We start from the raw sequence: 22,118 nt of genomic DNA, 5'->3' as shown, positions 1-22,118 counted from the left end.
GCTCGGCCAGCCCTCCGAGCCGCTGCCTTCCCCGCCGCGGGCCGAGGCGGCGCCCCGGCGGCGGGCCTCGGCGGGAGGGACTCCCCTCTTCTCACCGGCGTGGGTGGGGGGACCCAACCCAAGGGCTTGGCTCAGCGCCGGCAGCCTAATTGATCTGGAGTGCCGCGGCGGCAGGAAGCTTCCCTGCGAGTTGTCAGAGCCCACCACGGAGGAGGCCGGAGACCCCCGCCCCGCTCCGCCCCGACCGGCTGGGGGTCGCCTCTTTCGGTCACCGCCCAGCCCCCGGGAATCGGGCGGGAGAAGCCCTCTGCCACCCTTCCAACCCCGGGGCGCCGTTACCGAGCGCGCTCCGAAGCGCATCCCACCCCCCACCCCCCCCCGCCCCGCCCCTATCCCCCTGCATCCCCGCCTGCGGCTCCCCCGCGGCGATCAGCCCTCGGCCCCGCGGCGGGAGCGCTTCCCTCCAGCGCTGGGAAGGGACAGGCTCGGCTTGTTCCTGCCTCCAACTTCCCCTAAGTTTACTCGGGTTTCCCCCTCCCTGCGGGATCTGCCTGGGTTCCCGGTCCTCCAGGAGGGAGTGAGGGCGGGAGGGAGGGGAAAGGCGTGTCTTGCCTGGGCTGCCGCTGCCGCCGCTGCCGCCGCCGCTGCTGGAGGCAGATCGGAGATATAAAAGACCTGGCCGGCCGCCGGCGGTGGCTCCAGTCAGTGCGGGCGCTCACGCCGCGGGGAGAGGGGCGCAGCGGGGCGCGCAGAGAGGCGGCGGCGGGGGAAGCGGGGCAGGCTGAGGCAGCGCGGGGCTCGCCGTGGGCAACCCCAATGCGTGGACTATCCGCTGCTGCATTATGCTGGAGCTACAGTTCCGCTGAAGGGAGTTTGCACACGGCCGGCTGGGCTGGACTGCAGCGCTGCCGTTCCTTATGAAGAAGGCACAAGTGAGTGAGGCCGGGCGGCGAGGGTGGACGGGCGCTGCCGGACCTATCTGCCGGGCAGGGCTGGACGGCGGCTCCCCGGCGGAGAAGGTCCGCTGCGGACCGGGGGGCTGCGGGAGCGGAGAAGGGTACGCGGGTCGGGGCAGCCGCCGGGCGGGGAGTGCGCACCCGCGTCCGTGGGGGTGTCCGCGGGGGAAGACGGCTCCCAGGCCACCCGAGAGGTGATGGGCGCTGGGGATGGAAACTGCTGCCGTTGATGAGCGATTTGGGGGAGCGGGGTGGGGGGAGAAGAAAAAAAAAAAAATTACCACCCGGTCTTGCCCTCGGCGACCGGAGCCCGTGCAAAAGTTGCAGCAAGCGGCCGGATCGGCGGCTGAGCCGTGGGAGATCTCAGAAGGCACTTGCTAAAATTGCCTCAATAAATCAGTTGTCTGTGTTACACTGGCGAGCTGAGTACGAAAACGTGAAATAATCGGAGGCAGCGGCAGTACCGGGGCTGCTGTGCTCAGTGGCTTCATTCAAGCCGCTCCAGCGTGCGGCCCCAGGTCGGTGCTGCGGGCTACCCCGGCATTCCGCCCCTCGCCCTCCCTCAAGCCGCCGTGAAGAGCCGCTCTGTACCCTTGTGGGGGTCCCTGCCATTATTTCTCCAAGTTCTGTAGAGATTGCAATCGCTGTGCTGTGCATTTTTTAAAAGGAAGGATGGGGACAGACACGAGTGGAAAATTTATCTTGTAACAAGCAGCAGCTTAGGGAAACTGTAAAGAGAAAAAGTTTAAGGCTTGACTTTGCAAGGTGCCTGTACCCTCCATCCTGGCTGACCTCGGTGAGAGCCAGGGCTACTCAGTGCCGAGACTGAGCTCTGAGAGAGAACAATGCATGGACACACACACCGCTGGTCCTGCGTGGGGGCCTTTTGCCTTCCCCTCCACTTCTTGGGTGGAAGCAAGATACTATTTGCCTTCATCTATTTCTTGGCGATTGCTGGGTCGCCCGCGCACCAGTAGCCTGAAGACACTTCAGCATACAGTCATGGGAAAAGACATAAAATGTATTTTTTAAAAAAAGGAAAAGGCCTTACTGAAGTCTTCTGGGCTGATAAATAGTTTTTTCAGGAGGCAACAGGAATTAGAAGTACTCACTTTCTGAAATATTTAAATCTCAGCTGGCCAAAGCACTGGAGAATGTACTCATGCTTAAGGAGTTACAACCTGGAGACAGTTTTTGTGATGCTGAAGTACAGTGAGGTATTGTCTTAAATGATCAGTTCTGAGTTCTGACAGCGTATACCCATTGCTGTTATTCCCTTTAGATGACTAAAGATGCCTTCCACCTCACAGCTGTTGTTTCAGACCTTATACACAAACTTGGTCAAATACGCTGAATAGATTATTAGTTGGGAACAGTCACTTGAAGTGTAAGAGGCATATCTATGTGTGCTTAGTTATATGCATTCATTTAATATCAGAGTGGATAGCAACAAAGTCACAAGATATTCTAGCCCATGGAAGCATAAATATAGGACTGTTTCTTCAGAGAAGAAAAAATTGTTCAGCAAACAAACGAGGATTTATGAGTGCAAACAGTCAAACATTTCATTTCATACGAACTGTAAACTTCTAAAATCAACAGAGTACTTTTGCAAATTCAGAGCAAAGCAGGAATAATCCCTCTCTCCCAATAAACTGGGAAAGACAGGCAGTCTTGGCATTCAGGACCATATGGCTTGACTCAGGGGCTCATGAGCTATAGCCTGTGGAACAGCTTCTTGTCATGGTGGTGAAGCATCTGTCAGCCTTCAAGCAGTTATGCTTCCTGCTTTTTGGAGGCAGTGACAGACTCCTAGCTCTCCAAAGGATTGTTTCCTTCATTTTAAGGATTAGCAAACAAATGTGATACCGAACCATTAATCATTCTGAGGGGATCAGAGCAGGAGATACTTCGAGAAAGACTTTCCACTAAAACAGTGAAGACCCTTGTGCAAAGAGAGCAAGTGAAGTGAATACAGGAAGGACTTAAGCACATTGGAGCACTCAGCACATTAAATTATAATCTTTATGCTCTCCTGTGGCTACTTTTGCCATTGTCTAGACTGGTAACTGGCGTAGTGAAAAGAACAGGATTCAGAAGCCAGGAAAGAAGTTAACATTTCTTAGAATAAAATATTCTGCAATTGACATAGTACAGAAAGTAAGAACCACATCACTGACCCTTGAACACACTTAGTAATACCTGGATAGTGCTTAAAATAAATCAGGGATTTTGATGTGTGAGGTAATCTTACACAGGGATAATATATAACTGGTGCAGCTGAAGGAGTAGCTGAGTCATATGTCGGTGCAACAAAAGTGCTGAAAGAGAAGAGTCGTGCTAAACACTGAGCAGGTTGGTCAGTTTATTTAAATCAATCTTAAGCCTGAGAAACCACAGGAACTGCAGAAACATGTTCCCCAACAGTGTCAGTCATAGGAGGATTGTTTCTGCAACTATGGAGTTTGATAAATATATAACCCCTGTTTTAAATGTACCAACACCCCCTGGATATATTTTTTTTAAAAGTAATAATGCCTTTAAATACGTGATTAAGCATTTAGGGTCCAGTCATACAAATCCTTTTTCAATGGGACTATTTCCATGAATTAATCTTATTGAAGGATTACTTTTATGAGAGGATTTGCAGGCTTATATACTTAGTAATTAAAACTATTATCAGAAGTGAGTTTATGTCATTTTGCATGCTCATATTACAACAAATAAAATATCACTGATGTCTGGACAGCCTTTTACATTTTGAATAAAACAGAATGAGTGGTGCTAGTGTGATACTATCTTGCAAAAACATGTAGCAGATTTCTGATTTTCTTGTTCTTTGATTTGAAGACAATCTAAATAGGATTAAGTTACTAAGAAATATGCTGCAAGGAGGGGTCACCCATGGGGCTAGCTCAGAAGGCTGCTGATGTTAAGGTATCACAGATACTTGGTTCAGGCACTTGATCTTCAGCAGTGGGTTAGATGCACAACCTCTTAGAAACTTCAGTATTAGAAGAGTCTCAGATCTCAGCTCAGCTTTTTACCTCTGAATGCGCGTGCTATTGCTGATAGTTAAATGACCTTCTTAAATTGTCCTGTTGGTAGAATGTTTGTGTTACTGAAGTGGGAGCCTCTGTAGAAATTATTACAGAAGAATTATTACAAAAGAATTAGTACACAAATCGCCGTCTCTGGTCTCATATCGGCAGGCTAAATCAGCAACACAAAGCAGGTATCTGATACCTTGGTGCGAGCATGCAGAGTCATTATTTTAGGGGGAACAGTGAGCTCTGATCTCCAATCTTTCTTGCTCATTCTGTAAAAAAAATGAACACTAGGCACTGGAAGACATTTGGAGCTCACGGTAGGTATAGATCTGGTGCTCATCAGATAGAAAAAGAGAATTTGCTGGAGCCAGAAGGATGATGTGCTGTTCACCGTGACTAATGGACAAAGGTCTCTTTCCCTTTTCCCCCAGTTTTGACTCTGCTGAGAGGCCAGTTTGCAAGTGCTGCAGCTGGAAAAAACATCTTGGAATAAAGTGTCATATGGAGAATAAACAGCAGATGACCTGGAAGACTCTATAGAGTGGGGGAGCGTTTTGTAAGGCGTGTTTAGTGATCTTTTTATTGTTTCTTTTTCCCTCTGCCTGCTTGTACCGTGCGCCTGTAAGTTTTTATCTCCATGAACTATGCAGCACTTGGCTTTGTCGTTTAAACGGAGACCGCTAACCCGGTCTGCTTCTGACCCAGTTCTGCGTCGCTCTGAAATCCAGTTTCTCCTTTTATGCACTGCATGTCAGTCGTTCAGGTACAGTTCTGCAAGCTGACAGTGCCATTCTCCAAGTTTTGTTATGTGACTTAATGGTATGCTGGCTCATGTAATCGCCATATTGTACGAAAGTTAAGAGTTGGCAAGAGGCAGCCCTTGGCTTCGAGTGGGCAATGCTCAGTATGCAGTATGTAAACATAACACCCATTTATTTGAAGTAAGGCAGGAAAAATCTCCCTACGCAATTCCATTTGAGTGGTGTGGGAGCTGACAGATGAAAACGAAAGCGTTTGCTATCGCCCTGGTCTTTGGTATGCCAAACCTGAGGTTAGTCAGCCTTTTAAACAGACTGCAAATCCGCTTGGTTTTTGTTGGGTTTTCTTTTTTTTCCCCTGTGCACTTGTGGAAAAAGGAGATGGACGAATGCAAGGTGAGTGGAGAGGGGTAGCGCTCCTCTTTATTTTTGTTGATTGGCCCGTGTTTGCATTGCGTACTGAGTCATACGTAAACCTGCAAACCCGACATTCGTAAATATTACCGATGCTGAAATAACTGACTGTGGGGAGCACATAAAATATAGATTTCTTGGCTGTATGTTTTTAGTTATTTGCAAATGTGAATAGTATCAGACATTTATTAGTATGAGAATGAAAATTGGAAATATGTTACAGTTACAAAGAGAGAAAATAAAAATAATGTTAAGTATTTTATTTGATTAAAGCTGGTAGCATGCATAATATCTGAGGTCAATGAAAGTAAATACACTAATGAAGACATTATTTCTACTGTATGTCTAAATAAAAGCCAGTTTAGGAGTTCAGATTAATGCACGCTTTGGATCACAGTAACTTAGGAAATAAATTATCCTCTAATTTCCTATTGTTATTTAATAACCACCGGGTGAATGATTGGTTGTTGTTTCTGTTTAAACAATGTTTAAATTATACAAGGTAGATGGATGCAATAACCATTTTGAATCTGATTAGGAATTTTCTGCTTTATACGTATTTTTGTGTTATCGTTGCTGCGTGGAGCAGACTTAAGCTTAGGTGCAAAATGAAAGTAGCATCGGGTCTAAGATGTCACTGCAGGTATTGCCTGAAGGAGGCCCTTGTGGAACTCACTGCTTTGCAGTCATGCTTTGGAGCAAACTGTTTGGAAAAGTGAGTAAATCCTGAGCTTCCAGCTATTCCATCACCACTTGAGGTGGCATCAGAAGTGAGACCAGCTGGTGCAGGCTTGGGGGGCCAAGTGCAGGCTCCCACCTCGTGGGGCCAATAGTTGGTCACTAGTTGACAGTGGTCAATGCTCCTGGGAGGGTCTCTCAAGCAGGTCTGCTGTAGACCCACCTTTCAGATACCTCCTAGCCCCAAACCTTCACTGCTATTAAAGAGCACTTGTAAGCATGCAGGACTTGCAGTATTTGGTTATTTTTATTTTTCTTCATTTTTTGCTGAAAAACCTACTGGGTAGAGAAGATCAGGTTCAGGAATGACTCTCAAGATCATTTTTAGCCCAAGCCTCAAGAGCTACCTCTTCTACCATCTGCAATTTAGCACCTGTATAACAGCCATTTGCATGGTATTTCTTAATGTTCCAGTGAAGAGTTTCTAGGATCCAGGCTGGGTTTCTCAGTACTCCCCTGCCTTCACCAGCTTCTCACTGATTTTGGGCAGCAGAGCTGGGAAGTCAGCGGGACATGTACTGGCAGCCTTGGGGTTAGGGCAGAGGTGGGCTGCACACTTCAGCTCACACTGATGTTCTGCAAAGCCTGCAGGTTTAGGCTAGGCTATCGCAAAAGGATGAGTGCGTGGTTTACAGAGATTACTTCTGGGTTTGTGAACAACCTTGATTCAATCCAGACAGAAAAAAGGCTAATCTAAAAGAATTTACCTACGCATACTCACTGGAGTGAGAGAGACACAGGTTCACATCTTTTCTTGGATAGGAACTTAGGCCTCCAGAAAGGGTCTAACCATCCAGTCTGTCTTGTTGAAGCTCTTCTATTTTATATAAGTAATTATGCATTGTGCCAGAGGGAAAAAAAGAAAAAAAAAATCAAGTCAAGACTCTGAATCTGAAGGGTAACCTTAGCATTGCTCCAAATCTGAACTGGGTCCACACAGATTAACATTTTAACTCCCCTGAGTTAAGTCATACTTTAACACCAAATTAACTGAGCTGCTAGGTTTATTTGTTCAATCTTGATGGTGACTGACACATGAACTAGGAATGTAAGGGGGGCTGTATTTCAGGCCACAAGTCCAAATTGCGAATCATGCCAACCTCTGAACCTCCGTTCAGAAATATTTAGGCATCTGCGAATCAGAGTCTGAAAACATCAATCTGCCAGTCCTATCTGTTCCTGTAGCTTGGTCAATCCCATGTGACTGAACCTGGCTTCAATGCAATCACGTTAACTGTCTCAGTGGCAATAAACCCTCATTCTGTGTCTTACTCAGCTGGTCTTCTGCCTTTCATTTGTTCTGCCGCCATCAGCTCCAGGGACATCAGTTCACTGACAGTTAAGTCCAAGGATAAGTTTAATCCAGTTAGCTCTACCATCTCTTCTTTAGATGTACCTTAAAAGTTTTTAGAAGCACCCTAAGTATAGCTTTAGAACTACGTTAAGTGTATGCAGTCTACTTATTGTATGGTAGGACATACATTCTGCATTTGCTTTGGCTGGATTATCTCTATTTGATGTAGGCAGGATTACATGTACTGATAGCCTTCCGCTGTCTTTCCTCCTAAATAAACTACACCATTTAAAATTTTTTTTTCCTTGTAACTAATGAAAGTTGGGAAGGAATCCGAATATCTCACCTCATTGAACCAGTGTCTACATACATACAGAGGAACACACACCGTGCAAAACCAACTGTACATAGCCAGTATTCTTCATCTGGATGCCAGCCTATGTTTGTGCACAAACTTGTGTGCAGTGAAGGTCCTAAGCATGGTGTGCAAGCCTTCTTTCTGAGAGATTTGAAAATCTGTATGTAATGTGGGCACAGCTGAGTCACAGGAATGTTCAGTTTCAGCTGAGAATAACATGTGTGCAAAAATACGTGCCAACGGTGTGTATTTCCTTTAGAGTAGAGACATAATCTGTGTGTGAATTGACACCATGATTTATCATGAAAGAACTAAGGCAGGGCATAGCACAACAGAACCTCTCAGAATAAAGGCTTATCTGAGTCCTGTACAGGAGAATCTTAAACCGTTCTTGTCAAATGGATCTATAGCTTTTTCTTTGTGCTTTTTTGTTCTTTACTGTGAAACTCAGAATTTAGTGACAGGTAAAGTAAATTCCTCATTTTTTTGAGGAAGAACGTAATAATGCTTATTTTTTTTGAAAGGAGTTTTATGATGATATGTGATAGTTATGTATATTGTACATGAATTTGGAAGTATGAGGGAAAGATAAAATTTTCCTTGCTACCTTGTGCTTGCTTAGTAGCAGCAGACCAATATTGTCTCCCATTTATGTTTTCAGTATGATACATCATCTCTGGATGGATTCTGTGGTCTGTTTAGTAACACATGACCTCTAATTACTTTTGGAAAAATGTTATTCTGGCAATAAAAGTCAGACTGTAAAACTAAGTTGTGCGTGTCCTGACAATCTATTTCCATTTAGAACAGAAAATGAACTCTGTGCAAATCATACAGCAACTCTTTTTGTAAGAGTTGCTCCTGGATGAGAGAGTAAATTATGTCTACAGCACATACTGAAAATGTGGAGTAATACACTGATGTAGAAGATTCATTATTTTAAAGTGTGATTTTTGAACAATGCCTGTAAATGTGGAGGTTTTGAAGTGTGTAGGGAAGTTTGTTCCTCCATTTCATGTTGATCAAAAAAATTCCTTTCTGTTTATGGAGATTTCATAATTGTGTATAAAATGGGAGTAGGATATAAAGGTGCTGAATTTTGTGGTCTAACTGAAGTAATGGACTAAAATAAGGCAGTAAGGAATCAGGTATGATACATTTAAATTAATAATATGCTGCATATATGCAAAATAATTCACCAAATGAAAAGAAGTGCTTAGAAATTTAGGGAGGTTGACATTTAAACATGCTAATGGTTTATTGTAAAGGTTGGAAGTCCTGAGTTCCAACCCTCTAATTTCCAGGCTCCATTTGCTCGTCATTAAGTGAACTCAGCAAAATTTGTCTTTTGCATTAAATGGTAAGCAGACAATATTATGCATTATGTCTTTAAAGTGCTATAGATCTGAATGTCAGTTCTTCCTGAGACTTGTTTTTCTTTTACTACTTTGAAGCATGCAGGAATAGGAACATTAGTCAGTCAAATGAATTTAGGAAGCTTGTATAACACTGCTTGGCACCCTCTTTCATTTGGATTAAAAAATATGTTCCTGAATAAACAGAGCTTTTTGGTGGTTATTTTAAAAAGGAGGAAAATATATATCTCCAATATTCATAATTGCTGTCTTTTTCAAATTACTGTAGTTCTGCAATGTGTGGATTGCATTTATATTCTAATAGGAAAAACTGTCAGCGCTGTATTTGACACCAGTTTAAATGGTTCTGATGGGTATTGCTTTATTTTCAAGGAAATATGAACCTTATTTATAAACTGTAAGTTTAAATACTGTCACTGAAGCTGCTTTGATCTTCTGTATTATAATCCCTGGCAAAGAATGTGCCCTAGATTTGCCATGCAGTCTCTAAATCCATGTCCTTTAAAAATTCTGGCCATAATCATAGTCTGTTCCAAACTGTTTAGATAAATTTCTTCAGTATTTGTTCCTTTAATAGCATAACGCTGGGCAGTGAAACCCCTTTTTTCAGGCTACTAAAATCAGTGAAAATCTTGCTATTTTTTAAAAAATTAGACTCCATTCCAAAGCCGGGAGGTGTTCATAGTCCTCCACCAATTTTTTTCTGCCACAGATGCAGAAAGATTTTGTCCCCTCCTCCACAACCCCCCATGTCCATGATCAAAATTTCTGGATTCTTTTTTCTATCATCACATCTCAAGCCCACATCTAAAAATGATTGTTCATCCTTCATTTTTCTCTCTCCTCTCCCCATTCAGAAAGAAAACTACCTTCATTTCTTTGTGCACCTTTCCTGGCCTCTGCTGTGTTTAAGTCAGCATTCTCATCCCTGACAATAAAACTTCAGCACCTCTAGCATCCAAAATACTGAAGATGCGTCCATCACCATCCTGTTTTCTTCCACACAGTCTAAGCTTCGTCTTCAGTGAATGCTTTCTACATTTTTTATAGTAGTCTGTCCAGTGGCCACTTTTATTGCCCATTATCTTTTTGAGGCCCACTTCAAATATTAATCCTCTGAACAACCTGTTTTTACTGTATTTTGTCTCATCTGTGAAAACTAAGTGTCTCAGGATTAGAATGAATTCACTGTTCTGTGGAATATGTTGTTTATAATGACACTCATAAGCTATTATTACAGTTATGACGAGCCCTCTGAAATATTGGTCTGCCATTTCTAGAAGTGGTAATACCTTAATCTCTGTAACATCAGTCATTTTCTTAATATATTAGAATATTAGAATTTTCTTAATATATTAAGAAAATCCTTGCTTTTAAAATTTTTTTAAGGGTCAGGTACTTATTGACACCAAAGGAAATCCTTTTAGAAGTAATAGTTATTGCTTTCTCCTCTATCTCTCATCTTTGTTACCTAACCAAGTTAGAAATATCTGATTCAGTGTTTTCATTTGGCCTTTAAAAAATTCTGGCCTAAAACATTTTTTGAATCAACTGGAGTGAATTTCCTGTCTTTCTTCTCCTTCTCCTCAGCACATTTAAAAAAAAAAAATCTTTTCTCACACACAGGTTTTAGGGATCAACTAGACATTTGCGAGTAATAGATTGTCTACACTACTTTTGGTCATTTCCCACTGTAACAGAATGTTGTTGACATTCACAAATGGTCTGAGACATATGTGAAGTTAATCTGATTTTAGCCTACTGGTTTATTTCTATTGAAACAAGTCCCTCTTGCTTTGTATCCAAGAACATTATTTCAGTTACTGTTGAATTTTGTACCTGTTTAAAGTGCTAATTGTCAAACTATGATGTGCTTTTTGGCTTTATTCACTATGATAAATTCTTCTTCTTAACATACACACTCCATTACTTATTTCAGAGTAAATGGCATAATTCCTACAAAACTGGGAAGATCTTTTTTTTCCCCTGTGCAAGTTGACAAGTATCACTTAAGTAAACTTGCTAAGAAACCACATCACTTATGAAAATACCTAACTAGTCTTACCAGAATTTTAGAGTCTAGACATTGAAAAGTGTATACTCTGAGGAGATTTGCACTAATCTTCTCAGTGATGGGTTATATTTTCAGTGAGATTAATTGCAGAAGCCAATGAAACTTCATGATAGCACAGGCAACTTAATGTGTCTTATTTAAGAGCAATCCTAGGAAACTTTTGAGAACTAGGTGTAAAAATAATCTAAGAAATCATATTGTATTGTGTCAATATTTGCATGAGTTTCTCTATCAGCACATCTGTAACAAGAATGTTGTTGAATGTGTACCAGAATAGTGTCACTACTGACAACTGTGGTTCTTTCTAATTCAAATGAATACTTTTGACCAGATGTAAAGCTCTATAGGATGTAAACACACTACACACAATTTACAACTGCATTTTTATAAGTAACCCCTGTGAAAATCATCACTAAAATTAAAGTAAAATAGCTGTTTTTTCAAAGGGTTGCGGTCTGTTGTATCATTGCAAATGTTGTGGGGATACCTAACATTTCTTATCAGTTACATACTAAATTCAAAAAGTACTGTATTACCATTGTCTGTAGCATTATATTTTATAGGCATCTGTATTTAATAGGCATTTGTATATCTTCAAAATTGTACAGACTTAGGGAGCTTTTTTCTGAGATTGTTTTTCTTCCAGTTGTATCAGCATCTCCGTAGTCATACCGAGCTGCAAACTGACTGACTCAACTTCTTCTTTCAGTGTGTTTACCCCACAATTTCTGCAATTTTTAAGGAAAGCCACAAGTGGAGCTTCAGGTTTAAGATTAGATATTTACATTTCTCTCTAGTTAGCATAACTCAAGCAAAAACATTGAGGCAGCATTTGAATGACATCCATATTAATTCTGCAGTCACAATTATGTGACAGTGAAGTTAGCTGGGATATATCCTGTGTCTCTTTGCTCTAAGCTGAGAGCAGTTGCACATTGACCTATATCATAGGAAAGTGCCTGTTCTTTCTGGAAACAGAGGGGAATTGTGGGGAAACACTGAAGTACTAGAAACACTTTGATGGAGTTTGTAGTTGTAGAAATCCCAATCAAAACCAAACCAAACAAACAATCAAAAAAAAAACCAAAACCCAAACAAACGAAAAAAACCAGCCTCAACCCTAAAACCATCCACAAACCACCAGGATGTTAGAATTACAATTTGTGTGGACAGATCTAAAGTTCGGGGCAGGATATAAATTATAACTTGGGTTTACTTTGCAGTAAAGGCAAGGTGTTTATAACTTGATAAAAATAGGTGATCATGGTGTTTCCTCCATTTTCTTAAATACATAGTAACTCCTAACACATTAACTCTTAATTCTTTTCTTTAGAGTTAATGAGTATGTCCAGAGTTTAAAAAAGAATTTTTCCTAACAGCTTGCCTCTATTATATATATATATACCCTACTAATATAGTGTTCAATGAAAGGAATGGAAAAACCCAGCTCTTGTAAAAGAAGTGCTTTTAATGTACTAAAATTCTTTGTGTTTCAAAATGGATGAATGAGGAGAAAGCATTGAAATTACTTATTTAGATTTTTTAAAAAATCTAAGAAAAAACACCTAAGTAGCCCCGTATTGTATCTCCCTTATCAGTTTGAGGAAAAAAAATATTTAGGTATGGAAAGACAGTGTAGGAATAAGTCATTAATTTGTAACATGGCAAAAACCTACAAGGTAATGTTCTCTAATTGTCAGCAACCTCATATAGTTCAATCTGGTAAGAGGGTTCACAGATTGATAACAACATGTGCAAGCTACATAAATTACTCAGGTTAATTGAAACTAAAAGAGATTCTAAGGAACTTTGTACAGGTTTAAAGAAGATAGGAGAACAGATGGCATGATGGCAAGTGGAGTTCGTTGTGTTGAAGAGCAAGGGGAATGCATTTTGGAATGAATATTTTGAACTAATTGTAACTACATTAATAACAGCAGTTTTCATTAGTTATAAGAACTACTTAAAAGTTCTTTTTTAATGTTGTTGTAGCAATACTTGGTCAGGAAAAATGGATGAAAAATCCATGTATTGTACCTGTAGTAGAACAAATCAACCAACATATTGGGATGCAGTAGGAGCAGAAAGAGAAATGTAAAAGGGGAGTGCTTTTATGATGGTGATCATCAGCCATCTTGAAAAAAGTCCTGTTTACCCCATCGGAAAAAAGAATAGAAATAGTGGTCCTAAAATAGTCAAAAGCGTTATATGGAAACAATGTGCACATGAAGGGGGACTGAAAGCTGAGGGCAAGAAGCTACTGAGTGATACCCAGGACATAGTAGAGAGAATGATTACTGGACATTACTGTTCCTTTCTTGGTGCAAGAGCAAAGAAATATTTAACACAATTGAAAGTCAGAAGATGCTAAAACAGGCAATGCTACCTTCACACACAATTACCAGCCTGGAAAGGTTTTTGACACTAGATAAAATATGGCTTGAAATGCAGCTTGATATATATTAGAGTGAGCCCAAGAGGTCACTTCCACCGAAAGGGGTAGTCCTAGTCTTCTCATCCTCGCACATCTCTTCTCCTCCTCCACTCATTCCTCAAGGATTAGTTTTCTGTCTCTGAGCTGAATTGGCTAGTCAGTCTGTGAATTTACTGACTTGCTGAGGGGTCAGGTGAATGTCAGAGGGAGGGGAGCTGTGGAGAATGAGACGCTGAGAGCCCTCTCCCAGCAGCAGGGAGCTGTTAGATTGCTTCAGACCATCTCATTAACCTCGAATGAAGAAAAAAGGATTATACACTTAAGTAGGTAAAAAGCCATGGTTACTTTAGTTTACACTCTGAGCATGAAAGGTTGCTCATCTTCTAATTCATGCAGTTAGGAAGAAATTTTCATATAGGCAATGTATTCTGTAACTGTGAATGGTCAGGTTTCTCCAGTTTTCTGTGGCCACCAGACTAATCATGTACCGATCTGACACTTCTTATTTTCCAAATCTTCATTGCCTTAATTGCAAGTCAGATTTGGCCTAATTATAAACTCAGTTTCATATACAACCATCTGCCAAAATTACCATCTGTAACAATTCAGCCTTTAGTTTTGAGAAAAGGAAAACACTTTGAAATGTATTGTAGCTGAGCTCCAATTACATGTGAAAGTAATGACAGCTGAGACATTTATACTGAAGATCTTTCTTTTAGCATATGAGTATGAATGGTTAGAACTCATAAAATTTTATGCAATGTTGACGTGTTGCATGGCTGTAGCCACTGAAAGACAGTGGAGTTTCCACGGACCATCCTTGAAAGATGCTCTTGTACAGTACTTCAGCATCAACAGGAAAAGGCACTTAAAAGTATGTCTTCCCCTTTCAGAGGTGCATAGGAATTCAAAATATACTTGAGTTTCTGATGCAGTAATGCAGTTGCTGGCTTTTTATGTTATAGGAAGCATTTTGATCAGTCCATCCCATTTTTGCCATCTTCAACTTACATTGTCCTGGAACAACCTTATACATTGTTTCAGATTCCTAAAATGGCTGTTCTAGCAATTTGCTTTCTTTAAAAAAGAAGTAATACATACATCTCAGGAAAATAATTTCAGGAAGAACTTTTAAAATGAACAATGGCACAGTGCATTTTAGTAAATCTTTAAAAAGGATTTTTATTAATTTTCTATGGTAAAACGATGTGCAGATGGAATAATAATAATAACAACTAAGGTATCTTTGACATATGCAAATGTTTTCAATTTAGATTGAAAACTTTTTAAAAAATAGTTGATTTTTTTCTTACTAATATACTAATGTAATTGCTTTTAGACAATACATAATATATTTTAATTCCAGCTTGCTGAGGTAAATGGCTTATTGCCTGCCCAGTGCTTACGTTGTCTTGCAAGCATACTTAAATGTTTTGAAGATTAGTTTCTAATTTGATGTGGCATTTACCTGATTTGTCTGCAGTCCCACAAGCTGTAACTTCAACGCATTTGAGATTAATCTCATCCATCAGTCATCACTTTGGATAAATATTCTTTTGACAAAAAAAAAATAGATCCATTTTTAATGTACTTATATTCTAATAACAGTGTAAATGTAAGATTGTGTTATTCTTTCACAAATCGTTACCTTAAAGCTAAATTGTTCACTTTGGTTTGAGTGTGTATAGGAAAGCATGCTATTCAAATCATGTTGGAAATAAAATGCTGTCTAAGAGCTTAGAGCATTTTTTGGAAGTAAAATTATTTACTGGGTAGCTTTCCTAAGTAAATATGAGAGAACAGAGTTGAAATCAGATCTGGAAAAAGTTGAGGGGTTTTTTTCCCAGTCGGGAAATGATTTAAATCTGATTTTATTTCATTCTGTGTTATTTGGAAACAACTGAGATAAACTTGCATGATTTTCATAAGCATTTCATGGTGCGCTACTAATACGTACAGCTCAGTTTGTCAAGTACAGTGATAAGAAGTACAAAATCAAGATCTACTGAAATCTTGAAAATTAATAGTTTTAAATAGGTTTAGAGAGAATGTAAGCCTAGCAACGTTGTTTCTGATGGGCTTGTTGAAACTTCATTTCATTACTGACAAATATGCAGTCATGTGCTCCAAGTTTTTGAATGATAAGATTTAAAGTTACGTGTTTCCCAGGAAAATATCATGACAGACCTTCTGGTTAGCTAACTACTGTATCAAGAAACACTATGTAAATGAACAAAGAACAATAGGATTTTTATTGTGACAAGTAACTTCAACACGCTGAAAGTCCTCAGGGTTTTTTCTGCATCTCCTGATAAAGGAAAATTAAAACTTAGAACCAAAGCCAGGAGACGTAGGTTTCATTTTTCACTTTTGTTGTTTTTTTAGTATGCTGGCTTTTAAACAGCTTGCCTGTAGGTGCTTTTAATCTTTTCCACTGAAAAATTCTCTTCCAGAAACCTCCCGCAGTTTTTGTAAAAATTTACTATACATTATTGTTAAAATGACGGCAGTGGCTGTTCATGGGGCCAGAAGCTGACTTCATTGCCTAACAACATGTGTTTTGTTGGAAACAGAAAATGGTGTGGAAAGGGTTATGTATTTGTTTTAAAACTCAAACTGTTTCCAGCAAGCTAGGCACTGTTATGTTAAATTCACTTATGGCACATATTAGGTCTTATATTGACTTAGCATAGTGGTTTTTATGCAAGATGCTTGTAAAACACTGCGTTAAATCTGTAAAACTACATTTCTAAATTATGAACAGTATACAGGCACATTGTTAATAGACATTATGGTCAATATAATAAATGTCTCGATTAAATGAAAAATAGTGGGAAGGAGCAGAAACTCAAGCTTCTCTATGGAAGACCAGGACCTGGCCCAGTTTCTGCAGCTGAGTTGTCTAATGACACTTTCATCCTACAGCAGAACAGTGTATGAAGAATAGTTATCATACCTGTTACATGCTCCAAGTTCATCATGTAGATTTAGAATAGTGCTTTTGAATTTGATACTTTTTTGAAGTATCTTTTGAATTCTGAAAGAATGAGTAACAGCTTTTTATTACTTACGTTCAAAAATGTAGGTGTCACTACTGGTGATGAAAAGAAACCTAAAATATCCCTTAAGTATCCTCAAAGATCCAAGATTTAAAGCAGCTGAAAAGCAGAATGATCTTTCACCAATGTTGTAGTTGACGTTTGACCACAGGCTTGGCTAAACATCTGGTTGTTTTGGGTTTTTTTCATCTCTTCAAAATACAAAATCACTTTCCTCACCAACATTTTACAAGAGAATAAAATACTTGTTATATCATAATTTGAAATGTTATCAACTGAGGTTTTGAGGGATCAAAGTGAAAACTTCTCAGTTCTGGTGCATTGAAATTTCCTGTTCCAAGCATTTTTAAGTTCATGCAGGTCTGGAATATATCCAGAGAAGCCACCTTTTCTGTGAGTAAATTGGGAATACCTTTTATGTCAGCTGTTACTTATTAATGGGAGAAACTGCTCTGACTAATGAGAAGCAATCCCATTTAAAAGTTGCGTGACTTAAAGTTTTGATTTTAAGTTGTTCACTCCTCTCTACTTCAGAAGCAGCCACCTGGCTGGATACTGCATCCATTGTAGTAGCTGCAACAATGATCAGTAAAAGACAGGGTAATCCTCTATTTACATTTGCTGGAGAGGAGAGCCTGTGAAACTAAGGTACTATAGAGAGTAAATAAATACAGTTTGTAATCTGAGAGGATGTAAAAGAAAGGGAACGTTTTGTTTATTGTCCATGAGTTTTGGAGTTTTATGTTGCTTCTGCATCATGGATCACTGGAAGTCAGATGGGCTTTTTAATTAGTCATAACAAGGACTTGGATAGTAGTGTTGATGTCCATAAATACATCAAGAAAACAAACTGGAAAGATGGGAGTATAACTACATAAGCAAAGGAGTAGTGTTGCTATGAGAACACATTGCTATAAACTGCTATCAGTACACTTAAACTGGACTGTACAAAAAGGCTTTTAACCGTGTGAACAGTGAGGACCTGGAACAGTTTCCCAAGATTCACTCAAATGCTGTGTTTGGTTTTGGGCCCCTCGCTACAAGAAAGACATTGAGATGCTGGGGCGTGTCCAAAGAACAGCAGCGAAGCTGGTGAAGGGTCTGGAGCACAAGTCCTGTGAGGAATGGCTGAGGGAACTGGGGTTCTTTAGTCTGGAGAAAAGGAGGCTGAGGGGAGACCTTATCGCTCTCAACAACTACCTGAAAGGGGGTTGTAGCTGGGTGGATGTTGGCCTCTTCTCCCAAGCCGGAAGTGATAGGACAAGAAGAAATGGCCTCAAGTTGTGCCAGGGGTGGTTTAGATTTGATAGTAGGAAAAATTTCTTCACCAAAAGAGTTGTGATGCACTGGAACAGGCTGCCCAGGGAAGTGATGGAGTCACCATCCCTGGAGGTATTTAAAAGACATGTAGATGTGGTGCTTAGAGACATGGCTTAGTGGTGGACTTTGCAATGTTTGGTTTATGGTTGGGCTCAATGAGCTTAAGGGTCTTTTCCCACCTAAATGGGTCTATGATTCTATGATTATTCCCTCCGTTCTCACTTATTCCCTCCACTCCCACTATAGTCCTCCACTCTTTCTATTTGGTTTTATACAGTCCTGTTACAAATGTAAGCAGTCTGTGGCATCAAAGGAGTGGGATATTACAGAACTGTTATCTGAAGCCTACCTATCCCAGGAGTTACCTGAAGTCCTCAGTGACTTTGAAAACTGATGCCTGCTGTGGAATGGGATAGATAAAGTCAGTCAAAAGATTTATGGTCCAAGAATACCAGTTTTTTGATTGTCTGTTGAGGAGGACTGCCTAGACCTATCCCTGTATGTTGGAGTTAGGTTACTGATATCATTTGCCTTAGTAGCAGATGATGCCAGAGTTTTTCTGGATGAACTGCAAAGTACCACATTTGCCTGATGTTGGTCATAAGATCTTCACAATGGCAGAGGGACTGAGGAAAGCTGCTGGAGTTCAATCCCATGATCTTTATCATCATTTATGCAACCTCTGTTTCTAACCTTATCCTGAGTGCTCTTGTAGACCACCAATGTAGACAGCAGCTGTAAAAAGCCAGGAAATGAATAATCTCATGGTATATAGTCTCATAATACTGATGTGAAAAAATATGATCCTTCAGCACTGTCAAAGCTTATCCTGAGATCCCAACAGTGTTCTTTAATCACATCTAAGCTTGTAATTGTAAGAATGTAATACGTTTAAGGTAGGTGGATGAAACACTTAATCTCAACTGTACTGGCATCTAGTTTTAGTCTATGTTCAGCAATTATCCTTTTGTAATGAGGTCTCTCATATCGAGCAAGTCAGAGAAATTAGTTCTGAATTTATACCCCTATAAAGATACAGGGCCTATCAGGGTTGTTATCAAAGAAAGTCAGAGTTCAGAAACAGAACAGTGTCTTTCTGAGGACATGTCTGGTTTAAGACCAAGTTCACTAGTCTGTGATTTATATTTCAAAAATCATCCTCTGCTTATGCAAGAAAGTATAAAAGGAATGAAAAGGAAAAAATGCCTAAAAACCTTTTAATTTTGTATAAGAATATTTTCTTCCTGATGTTTGCTTTCCACAGGCTCAAGCATGAAGTGAAAACTCTTCAGATTTATAATGCAGTTTACTTTCTAGGAAAGTTTATGTGTGTGAAAGAGTAAGAATACACTTAACCTGTTTTACTTCATACTACAAATGGAATACTAGGGAGGGCAGAGACATTTTCATCATGTACATGAGGTTCATCATAAGCCAAGTATCAAAATAGCTAATGTTTTCACTGTTCTTGGTGGTTTTTTTTTTTAAATTTTGTCAGTGTAATGGTTTTCTCAACCCAAATTCCATGTGCTTTGTAGCAGATGTTAAGAATTAAAGGTCTGGTACAGAATTTCTATAACAACTCTTATTCCATTTCATTTACTGGTGCTTGAAGTTCTAAGATTAAAAAGGGCGGCTCTGTATACATTTTCATTATAATTCAAAAGAATATTCAAGATAGTGGATTTTTTTGCACAAACTTGGCAAAGAAGAAAGACATCTGAACTAGATCTTTAAAAACAATCTTTAATCAAGTATTTAGCTTAAGAGAATGTCTTTTCATTCCCTGAGGAAGTCAGATCATCCATCTCCATACAGTGTGAGAATCTTGTCCTCCCAGCCAACATAATCTTGTATCTTACTTTGCCTTCCCCTTTCAATTACTTAAAAATGCCTTTGGATTTATGCTAGAAAAATCTTTCCTAAGTTCCCAGGAGGGGGGGGAAAAAAAAAGACAACTTCCTATTTGGAGTTTGTGGGAGGTTTTGTTGAGTCAACTGAAGTCTGGTCTTCTACTTACTTCTATTTTGATTGTGTAGGTATTTTGGATCTCAGTGTCTCAGTTAACAGAACAAGTAAATATCAGTCGTTATCACTCTGAAGTGGGATAGAAAAATATAAAATTTCAGTACCAATCCTGGATTATTGTAATGGAAGTTTATAAGGAGGGGGGGAAAAGTATCTCTTGCCAATACATATGTCCTAAAAAGACTGTGCTAAGAGCAGGACCTCTGAGGGTCCTCATAAGCTCTGATTATGACTTAACAGGAAGATTTCTGTCGAAATAGATTTTTTTTTTTAATTTATTTTTAACCTTTCTTCCATTTGAAAGGTTTTGTCCATAAAACTCCTGATTCTTTGCAGAACTAGAATGCCACCTGATGGATGATTATCAGTAAATATTTGTTTGGACGCCATTAACACAAGCTCCAGAGGCAACGTCCATATGTAACTACCTGTCTCTTGGTAACTTCACTTCCCAGTGTTTGGGAACTAAACAAACTGGCTGTCATCCAGGACAGATTTAGGATGCATGGAAACTGCCTGAATCCCTGATTGTCAAGTGAGATTAAAGAATGGACAAAATTTATTACGGAACAGATAAAGAGCCAAAGGCCAACATTTTTAGAACAGCCAAATATTTTACATTGGTATCCTTACAGGGATGAAAATCAATACACTAATTTACACATTAAAAGCACTGTTTTGTAGTTTACTGAATGTAATTACAAAATACCTGGATTACATTGATTTGCAAGACAAACTCCGTATCGGTTTACACCTCTTGCTTGTCACGTTTGTCCTGGTTCCAGCTGAAGCACACAAACAGAACACAGCAGGAGTTTGGTTGCACCTACTAAGTGCAACAGTAGCACGTTGGCTGGAGCAGCCTCCTGCTTCTGCATCTGTTAAAGAGAGCTGGAAGGGGTAGAGGATAATAGCAATTGGCCCGAGGTTGCATGAAATGAAGTTGGCATATAGTCTAAGCAGCTTCCTAGTTTTCTCAAGATCTGAATGGTGGGAAAGAATAGTGTGATTCATCATTTTCTCAGCACAGTTAAGACCATGTATCTTAAATTTGTCTGTCTCAGGGAAAAAAAAACATACATAACTTGACAGAACTAGAGAATGGTTTCTCCTTCCAGCTGAAAAAAAAAAAGTAGTGGAAAAAAAGTAGTTCTGCATTAGCATTTAACAGGTTTCGGACTATTTTTATTCATTGACCTGAATAGAGTTATTTTTGATTCATTAAGAGTGTACCTTAGAAGGGAACAAGTTCTGTAAGCATCTGGATAGAGCAATTGGCTTTTCCTTTGCACATGTGGCTGGTGGAGTCCAGAAAGTGCCAGTTTAGCATTCTGTCACCAAATGGGCAATTAGCTGAAAAATCCTGCTCTTGTCAGTTGTCATTAGTCATTCCAGAAGTCCCCTATGGGAAAGTAAGTGAGCGTGCAAAGGTTAGGGGGAAGAGGTTTTATGGTTGGGAACATCATGGAAAGGCAAATACAGAATTGTCACAAAAAGATCAAACAGCTGTGATAGCAGGATGCCCATTGAACTTATTTGAATGTAGGGGGCAATGGCACCTTTCCCTGCTTATGTTTGTAACAATAACTCATTAATTACCTTCCCCTTTACCCCACAAAGTACTCTTGTATTATGTATTTTAGATATTATATGCAGAACTGGGCAGAAGAGAATTCTGCATTTTGTAAGTAACTGAATATGTGTTCAAATATTTCATGTCTAAAGCACTCCAAAACTTACTCTGAAAAAGAGTGACCAGCATTTCTGTAGTCTGTGTTTAAATCAGAATCCAAATAAATCGCTCTGATACCCCCTGATGGATTTTGTTTACTTTTATCATCGTTCTCCCTACTACACATCAGTGTTAAAAAAAATGAAGCATAGTATCAGTCACTAGAAAAGTATTCATCTGCTTTTTGTAATCATAACAAAGCATATAGGGTGTGATCCAGAGATTTTTAGGTGTCTCACCCCGGCAGGGTGACTCACTGAGCTGGAGTTAGTCTCCGTTTTGTTCAATGTACTGCCAAAAGGTTGTTCAAGAGAACTCACATGTTGACTGGGGAGCTTCCCAGAAGTTAGGGTGCCCAGATGGAGGAGCATGTGTGAGACGAGGATACACATAAACGTTCTGATGCCTGTGCAACGATCATGTCTTTTTTTTTCTACATAGTGGCTTGCCAGTGGAAATACATAAATGTTCTGAAAAACAAGGGTCGGGAACACCAGTGTACCCCCATTTTGCCCCTTCTGGCTAGG

The 22,118-nt window shown here is 39.9% G+C and overlaps 1 protein-coding gene across 2 annotated transcripts in view; it reads left to right on the top strand.

Moving 5' to 3' along the window:
* Positions 1 to 605: 605 nt before the first annotated feature.
* The window catches only part of KITLG (KIT ligand), a 53,864-nt gene continuing 32,351 nt past the window's right edge, over positions 606 to 22,118 (top strand). Inside the window, exon 1 of one of the 2 annotated variants that reach the window (XM_075748254.1) lies at positions 606 to 932. In XM_075748254.1, coding sequence (XP_075604369.1) covers positions 918 to 932 — 15 coding nt within the window. In that variant the 5' untranslated portion in view covers positions 606 to 917. The remainder of the gene's footprint in view (positions 933 to 22,118) is intronic. The other variant, XM_075748261.1, reaches the window with a different exon arrangement.

Source organism: Balearica regulorum, chromosome 1 (genome assembly GCF_011004875.1).
Source record: "Balearica regulorum gibbericeps isolate bBalReg1 chromosome 1, bBalReg1.pri, whole genome shotgun sequence".
NCBI classification, from domain to species: domain Eukaryota; kingdom Metazoa; phylum Chordata; class Aves; order Gruiformes; family Gruidae; genus Balearica; species Balearica regulorum.
Note: the sequence above shows the minus strand (reverse complement) of the source record. Positions and strands in the feature narration are given on the sequence as shown.